The 11,087-nt window shown below is 42.9% G+C and overlaps 1 protein-coding gene across 1 annotated transcript; it reads right to left on the bottom strand.

Moving 5' to 3' along the window:
* Positions 1-32: 32 nt before the first annotated feature.
* hdx (highly divergent homeobox) lies at positions 33-10,397 on the bottom strand. The gene is made up of 11 exons (XM_014472825.2): positions 10,210-10,397; positions 8,752-8,913; positions 7,929-8,075; positions 6,582-7,751; positions 6,446-6,502; positions 4,237-4,383; positions 2,599-2,797; positions 2,417-2,496; positions 864-959; positions 601-723; positions 33-517 (listed from the first exon to the last, which is right to left on the bottom strand). Exons 2-11 carry the CDS (start codon positions 8,815-8,817, stop codon positions 287-289), a joined length of 2,316 nt encoding a protein of 771 aa, XP_014328311.1. The 5' UTR covers positions 8,818-8,913; positions 10,210-10,397; the 3' UTR covers positions 33-286.
* Between the last annotated feature and the right edge of the window lie 690 nt (positions 10,398-11,087).

Below are 11,087 nucleotides of genomic sequence, written 5' to 3'. Positions count from 1 at the left end.
CCGGGTTGACATAAGAAAAGAGGGCCAACACATTTAGGTTAGAGGTCATTTATTGTTCTCTCCAGACTGGGCCAGAGCAAGGCGAATGATATGCAGTTAAAAAAATAAAATAAAATACAAATAAAAAAGGCCTCTTTCAGCCCAACAGTCATAGTGAAGCATCAGCCCACAGGCACTGTGCATGGAGTTTACCACTAGCCGTCAGACTACGCCCGCCTCTCTCCCTGTCTCTGGGGTACAACCTGTCTCTGAGTGGAGTGCTAACCGTCCGTACGAGTGCAGAGAGTCACTTCAGTTCTGTCCCTTTTTCCTGCGGCGGCTCCTCTGATGCAGAGGGCTCGGTGACTTCGGTGGCCGAGCGGTCTTGGTTTGCGTCGACCGGCGGGAGTTTTTCACCAGCCTGAGCCGAGCCATCCGCCCGGGTTCTGTGGTCGGGCATCGGATCCGTCTGGGCGTTTCTCTCCGCCGTCGCGTCCCAGTCCTGGTCTGAAGTCTGAGGTAGACTGGCCAAAAGTTCCTAAGCACACATCCATCAGGCGTCAGGTTGGAAATGTCGAACGGATTTAGTTACTTTTCGAAGTTGAACATTTCGAAATGCACCTTCTGTCTCTCCAGGTCGTTGTCCCTCACAGCGCTGAGCAGGCTCTCTGTGAAGTTAGCGAGCTCCTGATATTTCTGTTTTTGGTTCTCTAGCTCGTTCTCTAGGAACTGCACTTCCTCGTGCTGGAAAAGAAGAAGGGTTCCATAAACGAACAGATAATATTGCAGTTCTTTTAAATCAGTTTTTTTTTTTGTTTTTTTTTTAAATTGAACCACACAAACATGCAGAGCCTCTCGTTCGGTCGGTGTGAGACTGTTTTCACCTTAAATTCCAGCAGGTTCTGCATTTGCTCGAGGTCTGACACCATCAAGTCGCCATCTTCATCAGCTTCTTCATCCTCATCGATTACTTCGATCTTCTGCCAAACACACAGATCGGATAAATTGACCCTTCACAGAAGACGTACCTGTGCCTGCTTTTAAAAACTGCTGTCTTATCATGGGCATTATGCTACGTTTAGCCAGTACAAATATAACTGTACTCTCTGTTTTATGATATTCTGTTTTCCACTCTTTGATGTTTAAAGGTTTTCTGAACAGGTCGTTGAAAATGAGAATTTGTTCTTAAAACACCCCAAAAACGATAAGGTGTGCTTGATGAAAGCTGTTTATGTAAGGCCTTGCAAATGTTTCTATGCAAGCAGAACCTTTCCACGTTTTGCCACGTCATGTCCACAATCAGTGGCTCGTTTTAATGGGATTTTATGTGACGGACCCACACAAAGTATCGCTAAGCTGCAAACGGAAATGACCCTTTTTAGTTTCTGTGCAAAAAAAATAGGAAGGAGGAGGCTTTTGCGTTCGGCCGTCTTTCTTTTGTAATCGATTACCTTCATAAAAACGGCCACAAACTTACAGAGAGAGCTGCAGTGAAATGGTTCAGATCACAGCACAGACGCACCGATCCGATAATAGTATCAGTATCAGTATTGGTCCTGATAATGAAAAAAAAATCCTAGATCTGGTATCGGTGACAATGTGCCCAGTCCATAAGGGCAGATCTATTCAGTCTAATTCTATGCTTTGTGCTCTCAGGAATGTCGTGCTTTATTAATTATTCAACACTATATTTAGAATTCCCAATAGCACTTTCTGAACCATTTGAAAGAATGTTTATTTTTTACATGTTTGACCAAAGTACGGTAGTCAACTTTTTGCTTTAATCATGTTTTTTTTTTTTTTTTTTTACATCGACTATTCTACTCCTAATTTCGCTGACTGACCACAGTAAAGTTGTTTTTTACAGGTTTGACCAAACTTATGAAGCTATTGGTGTGCAATACTGCTACAGATTTATCAAGTAAATTTGTAATTCAGTACATTTATGTCTGTGTTTAAAAGAAACACTTTAAGTCAATTCGGCTCTGGTTTTCTGTGTCAGATTGGTCATGTGTTAGAATGGCTTAAACAAAGTCCAGCAGAGACTCTGTTGAGACCTGAAAACTTTATGCTTGCAGACATGCTCTGTAAGCATCAATCGGAGCTCGTGTTGTTTTGCGAAGAAGAACGGCCAACGGTTCAGCAGATTTTTCTGACTTAAAAACAATGTGAAAACTCTCATGTATCCTCTTTTCCACTTGTGTTGATTGGTCCCATGCAGTCTCAATAAAGAACACCGAAGTTTGTGATTGTGACGTAATAAAACGTGGAAAAGTTTGAGGAGAGTGAGGCACTGATGTTTTGGTCGTTCAATCTCATGTAAAGTTTTGTGTTTCGACCAATCCAACAAAATGTGCGATTACTCTCCCATCCCACGTTCTTTGGTAAAGTGCAAACTGCAACTTTCTACTGCAGTGTCAGGTGACTGATGAAGTACCACATTATTGGCCAGCGGAGCAGCAGTGGATGTGTAACTTTCATCGTCTCCGTCTCTGTTGTGTGAATCGACAGTCCCGTCTGTGTTTGAGAACACAAAGCAAAATTTAAGGAGTTTGTACAAAAAAAATTTAAAAATAAAACCCACGAGTTCATGCGTGCAAATGAACCAGCAGGCCCCACCTTCAGACATGCAGACCGAGCCGCCGTCGGTCAGGTCATCCGGGAGTTCGGGTGTTCTGAGGTGATCCTCGTCGGGGCTGGCGGCCGCCGGGGACTGGCTTCCTGGAGACGGGTTGGTGAACACGGCGGGCCCGCCTTTAGGGGGCGGGATTTCGATCCCCATCAGGCGGTACTTCCTCCGTCGGTTGCTGATCCACGTCTGCATGAAGAGATTTACGCAGGAGGCGACATGTAGACAGAAACGACTGAAGGAATGATAGAGAAAAAAAAAACGGCTGAGAGGGAAGTCGAGGTTCCTCCAAATTTGTACCAGAATCTGGCTTTCAGAATTTAGCCTGTTTCAAAAATGTAAACAAAACAGTTCAGTCGTGAAAAGAAGAAAGGAAATAAGGGGGCAAAGAAAACCAAAAAAAAAGTATGGAAGAAAAACAGAAAGAAAAACAAGCAAAAAACAGAAGGAAAGCAAGAAAGAGGAAGATAAAAACTAAAACGAAAGAAAGAAACAATAGAGGAAAGAAAAAGAACCAAAGAGGTAAAAATGAAGGAAAAAGAAAGGAGCGAAAACAGAACAGAATAGAGGACAGAAACAAAAAATAAAGAAACAAGGGAGGGAAGAAAGAAGAATCACAAAAAAGTAAAATGGATGAAGGAAAGAAACAATAAAAGGAAAGAATAGATGAAAGAAGAAACAAACAAAACAGAGAAAAATGAAGTAAAGAAACATCGAAAGAAAAAGAGAAGCAAACACTGAAGTAAAAGAAAAAAAAGGAGGGAATAGAGGAAAGAAACAGAGAACAAAAATACTGAAAATGGAGGAAAGAAACAAAACAAAACACAAAAGAGACAGAAAGAAAGTCTTTCCCCACAGTCCATTTCCTTTTTCCAACTGACCCAAATCTGAACACAACTTAAAGTAAACGTCAAACCTTTGACTGCACAGGAACTTTGCTAACTGTTCTCCTTTCACATCGATTAGAATCGTTTCAACCATCCCAACCAGAAAAGTTACTAAATGCTCAGACTTCCTGTCCTCCCTGAAGACCATTTTTCCTTTCTGGCACCAAACATCCTTGTGAGTGAGAAGGCACAGGGCTGAAAGTGTGTGTGTGTCTGTGTGTGTGCGTGTGGGTGTGTGCATGTCTGAACCAATCCAGACCGACTATCTTTAGCCTAAAAGCATTCCTACATTGGCCCCGATATATATCACTGCATGACTTTTAAACAACTTTGTGTAAACAAGTTAAAAACGTTTGTGACCCAGAAAAGCTGCTTGTCCCAATTTTGTGATGGCGCTCAGGAGAATCCACAGACGTCCCTCTGGTTCCGCCTGGTACATTCACATTCATCTCTAGCTGGACTTTAGAGCCAAAGCTAAATAAATAAAAAAAAACAAGTGAAATCAGCTGTATGGAATCAGTTCATGTCTGAAATGCGTTTCCGACAAGACGCAGCTCGGCCTTCTCTGACTCCGGGCGACCGTTTCCGGTACAGACACAGCTGGAGGGGAAAGTCGCGAGAGGAATGACTGACCACCATGTTGACGCCTCACATCCAAACTAACGGTGCAGACGGTCAGGAATCCCCGGAGCTGAAACGTACGCAGCTCTTCAAGGCTAACTCTTCGACGAAGAGCTTTACCTTGACGATTTCAGTGTCTACGTTGAGCTGGTTGGCTGCGGCGGCGATCTTCTCTCTGCACACCGAGCCCAGACTGGTCATGCCTCGGTCCCAGTAGCGCTTCAGCTGGACGAGGTCGCCGTCGCTGAACTGGGTCCGATCCTGCAGCTGCGGGGGCGACAAGCAGACGGGAATCGGACCGGTAAAGGGGTTCTGGTGCAGCTTTGAAAGGTCTAGAAAAAGTATTGAAATTGTTGTAGTGGTATAGTGTGGGGAAAAATATAATTAAACAAGGAGAAATGTTTGGATTTCAAGATTCTGGGGGGTCTTACAGTTCCTAAAAGGAGCTAAATGTTATAACGCTCAATAAATGAAGTGGATTTTTACATTTATTTATATTTACAAGGCATACGAGTATTCTACTTAATTTTAGCATTTGAGTCATCAATCGTTTGGTTTTTGACTTGCAGACATGAATGCAGTCTTTCAAAATTAAAATAGAATTGCCTTACTAGACTTCTCTAAGGTATAGTTCTTATTCTAGTTATGGTTAAAACATCAAACAAAAGGTAGAAACTTTAATATTTGTTTTACATTTCTCAATAAAATAAAGCTACCAATGTGTTTTAACATATCCGCTTTAGTCCTTTCAACTCTAAGAGGTATGTATTTTGAGAAAGTGCTAATTAATTGAAGTTCAGATGGCAGTAAAATTTAAAAAATCCATAATGGCCACATAGCACAATAAAAATGACAGGCGTTTTCCAGTAATGTCCAATTTTACAAATTGTGGAATCTAGAGATAATAATGCTGCGACACAGTTAGTATTTAAGTAGTTCAATGCCAATATTTTGCACTCAAATGTCCAGAAGGTAATAAAAAACTTTTAAGAAAATTGAAAATACAGTTTTGAAAAATTACAATATATTTGGACATTCATTTTAATTCCATTCAAAAATACTTTATGGATTCCAGAGGGAAATTAAATGTTGACTCATTTTTTTCAAGGTACTTTAAAAAGAGTTGTTGTAGATGCTGATGGCTCTCCTGTAGCAGTCTGTATTACAACTAATCTGAGGAAGCTTCTGACTAAAGACACTTATCTAAATTTCCTCAGTAAATGTTAACAATTGTAGAAAACCTTCTTTCTCACACGAGGGAACAAAATAAGAAAACCCAGTTGAATGGCCTCAAAATGGTGTCTACATATTATAATACAAACAAAAGTACTTTTTACTCCCCTTTAACCATCTAATTTCTTTTAAAAAAAATTAACAAAAACAAACATTTTTAGACACTTCAGTAGCCACTCCTCAGTAAATGTTTGAACTTCTAAAACAAAAGATGAAAAATTGCAATGCCTGTAGAGTTCAGGTGTCACCTAAGTGCAAGAGAAATGACCCGATTGTTCTGATAAAAGCAAGCATTGCTGCCCACTACTGCAGGAAGGCAGGAAGGGCTTACAGCGATGTACAATCTGGGTTCCACAGCGGAGAAAATAATAAATAAAAAAATAAGGACCATCTGCTGGAAGAGGTCAGACTGAGGGAGCTACTTTCCGCTCTCTACAGTAAGAACATAAAGACTGAACACATTTGATTTATTAGAAAATGGTTGCAAAACGAAGGCCTCCTCTCTCTAAAAACAATACGGCCGACAGATTCGGGGCTTCCAAAGTTGCATCTGAACAAACCACAAGATATTCGGAGTAACGTCCTGTGGAAAGATGAGACTGAAATGGAGGAATGTGGCAACAATGTGGCTGCTTTTTATAAACTGAGCCACCGTCTAAAAACATGAGGTAAAACCGTTCTAGTGGTCAAGTTAGTAAAAAAAAAAAAAAAAAAAAAAGATATTATTTCAAGAAAGTTGTTCAAATAGCTGTTTTTGTATATTTTTTTTTCACTTTTTGTCGCATTACTGTCAGGAATTTTAATTGAGAAGCCAACATAGAGCTGTGCAGATGGTTTTCGAAATGTTTTACAGAGCGAAAAACAAAACACACCATCCCCATGGAAACATGGTGGTCAGAAAAAAATGAATTGGGCAAAACACAAGACAGTCCTGGAAGAAAATATGTCACAATCACAGCTTGATGTAATGACATCATTTTCATCAGAAGTTGCACCTTTTTAAAGCATAGTAAAGATTGATTTATCTATTTTTGTTATGGCACAGACCGTAAACCTTTGTTTAGGAACTCTCTAGTAGTTGATCACAAATACTTACTGTTCTCTTTCTGGAGCTGTTGATTACCCAGGGGGCAGCAGACACACCGAGTGAGGGCTGTGTTTAAAAGACACAAGTTAATCGCATTAAATCCCTTTGAGGAGAAATGATACCCAAAACAGAAACCTGTCCTTACCTGTGAGCTGGGTTCACCTGGAAGTGAGGTCTGTACTGTGAGGGAGTAGCTGCCCTGAAGTGCCGCGTTGCCGGGATGCGCCGCTGGTCTGGAGCCCGTGGCGGGAGGAGTGCGGTTCCCCTTGGCGACGGACGCTTCGCCTCCCGTCGGCTGCTCCCTGTGGATGTGAGTCTGGGCGGCCATGTTGGCCAACTCCTCCTCCCTCAGCCACTCGTCCTCTTCGTTTCCAGTTTCCATGGCAATGGAGAAGTTGTGACCGCCGTCCAGAGGGTGAGGCGTTGGCCTGTAGGTCTCCTGGCTTCTTGGAGCGGACGCTTGGCCGGACCTCGGGCGCTCTCTGTCGCCCTTCTCCGACAGGGTGAAGACTTGCTGAATGCGAGGCGTTTGTTCGGAAGAGGGCCCCGCGTTCTGGGCCGGGAGGGAGGCTCGAGGCTTTTGCGGCGCAGGCGGTTGAGGTTGGGGGTTGGAGTGAGGTCTGGGCTGAAGCTGAGATTGGGATTGTGAAGACGACGACCAAGGGCGAGCTTGCACGGTACCGTATTGTCTAGTCCAGCTGTGGGGTACCAGCCCTGCGCCGGCACTTATCCCCCCATCCCCAACGGATAAAGTGCCCTTCCTGATTGCAGTGTAGACTAAAGAACCTGAGGCAGACGTCAGGGGTGGGAGCGTGGGAGAGGGGGTCAGTAACTTGGAGTGGATGGGTGAGGACGTGGAAGTGCTCCTGCTCTGCAGAGCTTGGTTGATCAGAGACGAAGACGTGCGGATGGAGATCTCGGAGTCCGACTGAGACTGGGGGGCTTGAGGTCTCGGTCGAGAGCGGGGGACGGGGTTCAGAGAGTAAATCCCAGTCAGTATTACGTCGTTGTTGTTGTTGTTGCTTCCGCTGCTGAGGGGTGAGGATGACGACGGAGAGGAAGACGCCGAAGAGAGAGCGGGGAAAGACGAGGATGGAGGGAGGAGGTGTACGCGGTTCTGGATGTTTCGGGCAGCGGCTATGTCAGCAGGAAGCAGCGCCCCCGTCGCTAGGCTGTGATTGGACAGCACGCTTCCAGCCAGGGCAGGACCAGAGAGTAACCCTCCAGCTATTCCGTGACTCGACAAGGGATGAGACGCGCTTCCATTCTGCTCGACCTTGGAGGCCAGTTTTCGTCGTTTGTTGCCAACCCATGTCTGCAGGAAAGAAAATGTAGGGTCTGTTTAGGAACCTGATCCAGCAAGGAATCGGCACAAGACTTTACCGAAGGTTATCAGCAAAACACACCTACTCTACAAACTAGACTCGTTTCCTACAAAGCAAGCGGTCTTGCTTCATTCCCGCTTTTTCACAAGGAATTTTTACCGGCTTACCCGGACAACGCTGAAGTCCAACTTGGCCTCTTGAGCACACTGCAGAATCAACTGGAAGCAGGCCTTGCTCTGGTTGGTCATCCCGTTCTCATAGTAGCGTTCCAGGATCCTCTGCTGCTCAGCCGTGAATACAGACCGAAGGTTCATCTGACAGACAAGCAGAAGGAGGGAAGCCCCTCAGATCACCACAAACCGGCCGCGGATCAACTTCGTCAATAGCATCTTTTTCACAAAGGTTTATATAAGGGGATAAAGGAACTATCCGGCCTTCATAGGAGGGTGGCAAGAATCTTCTGCTATGACAGTTACTTTATTTCTAAGCACTGGGGAATACTTTGCTATCTTTAATAGTGACCTCCTAAATAATGCTATTATTTCAAGTTCAACAGATATTTACCAAAATATTTGCAGTAGCAATTGTAGTGAAAATGGGTCTTCAGAAAGTATTGACTCAGTGGAGGTGTGTGTTGCACTTCTTTGTGAAAAGTTAAAATGGAAACAATATATCTTTTTCCTTTTATTTAGTTTCTGTTGATTTTTACCCACATTTATTTCTGTCAGATTAGATAGAATACATCTAAGATCCCCAGTTTTTAAGTCTTGTGATGGATTTTCAACTGGACTCAGGTAAGGACTTTGACTGGGCCACAAGTCAATATGCTTAGATCATTCCATCAAAGCTCCAGCTTGCTGTCCTGATCCTTTATCAGTCTGACTATATTGTATATTAATTTCCCCCCAGAGATGAAGTACTGTATTAGTGATATCACAGCAACAAAAACTAAACATCTTTTTCATGCATATTTAGCGTTGACATACTCACAGTCTGCAGGCCACGCCTCTGTGGCCACGCATCCATATCACTACTACAGGGGAACAAGGCAGCCATGCAGATCACAGCACCACCTCCATTTTTCTAGATCTCCGCTGTCGACTCTGAAGTCATCATGCCGAACTGTGCCTCCCACACCTCTGTGGAAAATGGCTGAGGAGGAAAGCAAAGCGGACGTAATCTTTATTCCAAGTGAAAAAGAAATAGCATGTACAGTATGTAGCGGGCCGTTGAAAGTGATGAGCTAGTCTACTCTTAGCTTCCACTATCTTATTTGTGCGTGGAAATCCTCGAAGATCAGCACTGAAATAGGAGAAATTAATGGAGTTTTTCCCTTTTTTTGTTTTTTTTTTTTTTGCAAAGTTAATAATTGCTATTACTATTCATCTATGAAACCATTTCATTGGATTGTATTACTTATTTTTACCACATACTTTACACTTGTTATAACCCTTAAAGAGTTATGTTTGATTGTTTACTGTAATTACAATGTAACGTTTTAATTGAATTAGTTGCTGTTTGTGTTTTGAACTACAAAAAACCCTGGATTACTTTGCATATTAATTTAAAGTTCCTAAACGCTCTGATCAATCAAAAAAAAAAAAAAAAGTATTAATTTATCAAGTACAATGCATTTCATATGGTTGTTCTGTGCAACAATAATTGTGCGGTGTTTCTTTTTTAATTTTTTAAAAATCATTATTATCATGGTGTTATTGCTTTTCCGCTCTGAACAAATGAAATAATATTTATACATTTTCTCGATGCGAGATTATGCTTCCCTATATTCCCTATCTATTTCCACATTTATAACTTTTTAATGAAGCCTTAATGTCTGTACGATAAAAAAAAGAAACGTAGCTTTAAGTGGACCGACCTATTAAGTTAAAGTATGAATTATAACCCATCCGGAAACGCAGGGAGCTGGAAGACAACAGTGGCCCAGTTTTTAAGGAGGGTTTGATAAACACCAAGTCCAATACGGGAATGTTGTGCGACCAATAAGCACACAGCAGGTTTATTTTGGCAGACGGACTGCGCATGGCTACAGTCAATATGGAATCTCTGCGGTGAGAATTAGCAAACAAATAGTGGGCACGTCAAACGAGTCCGCCGTCCACGCGTCAGCCAGCGGCTTTAAAAACACACTAACCACACAGGAAGCGCGTGACTAAACTCCACGACCGGGACCTAGAAAGTAAACAAACCGGGTAAGAGCCGCGGCGGCCACGCAGGCCCAAAGCCGCCGTGCACGAGCCAGCCCACGCTAAGCTAGCGTTAGCATAGCTTCCCCCCAATGGATAGCCGCAGCTAAAGTTTTCCTTCAAATCTATGATTTCCCGATCCCGGAGAGCTTCGTTCCGCTGTCCCCGGCTCTGGGCGGGTTCAGAACAACAGCAGCTCTTTGCCGTGGGCTTCCCTTAAAAGTGAAATCACTTTCTTTCATACCATTTTTGATGTCAAAATCAGACGGACGCTCCAAATCAGCAGATTTCTTCCCCGGTCCCCCTTTTTGCTAGACAATGAAATCAGAATGTCCCGATCATCAATTCTAATCATGATTGTGACGTGTGCGCAGACAGGAGCCAATGAGCGCTCGAAATCAAGGCTGTGACAGCCGGGGAGGGCTGAAAACTGAGCCCCGTGGCCCCGCCCACCGTTGACTTTTTCCTGCGGGTTGCTGGAGGGGGAGGTCACGCAGTACGGAAGCAGGCGGTGGGAAATGGCCTGCTTCCCCCTCACAGTGGGATTTGTTGAAGTGCTGCAGCACATTAGTGTTATTTTGGATAGGGCGCGTATATTCCCAGCTGGAGCAGCTGAATGGAGATGCTCTGCATGTCCTGAAAGTGAAGATGCATGTCATTAAACCATAATTATATAGATGTATATATTTATTATTATTATTTTTATTATTATTTTTTTTACATATACATGCAATCATATTATACCCATATTTAGCCTGGTGCAGTCTGCCTGTTACCACAAACGTCATTTTTCTTATGTTTAATTTCCAATGCTGAGAGGTTCTGACTCCAAATATTCAATTTTAGCAACATAAATGAGTTGTAGCTTGTACTTAATAATGATAATAATAAAAAAAAACTTGTCGACTGATTTTTAAAATGTATTTATTTTTTGTCAGAGTCATGGAGGTGATGGTACACAGCAAATTGTGAAGTGTATATGTTACACTTTAAGAGTAAAGTTTACACCAAACTCAGTGATCGTTTGGGTCCAAATGCCCAGTGTTGAAAGAACCCTGGACATTGGAGTTAAAAAAAATAACAACACCAGAACAGTCTACAATTCTAACTCTTTGAGCGTAT

This window comes from Xiphophorus maculatus, chromosome 23 (genome assembly GCF_002775205.1).
Source record: "Xiphophorus maculatus strain JP 163 A chromosome 23, X_maculatus-5.0-male, whole genome shotgun sequence".
In the NCBI taxonomy this organism is placed as follows: Eukaryota; Metazoa; Chordata; class Actinopteri; order Cyprinodontiformes; family Poeciliidae; genus Xiphophorus; species Xiphophorus maculatus.
Note: the sequence above shows the minus strand (reverse complement) of the source record. Positions and strands in the feature narration are given on the sequence as shown.

Excerpts from the sequence above, each read along its gene's own strand:
- hdx (XM_014472825.2), bottom strand. The coding sequence starts at position 8,817 with ATGGCTGCCTTGTTCCCCTGTAGTAGTGATATGGATGCGTGGCCACAG. Across the intron at positions 7,752-7,928 it reads TGGACTTCAGCGTTGTCCGG|ACATGGGTTGGCAACAAACG; the intron begins GTAAGCCGGTAA and ends TCTTTCCTGCAG. Across the intron at positions 724-863 it reads AGAACCTGCTGGAATTTAAG|CACGAGGAAGTGCAGTTCCT; the intron begins GTGAAAACAGTC and ends CTTCTTTTCCAG.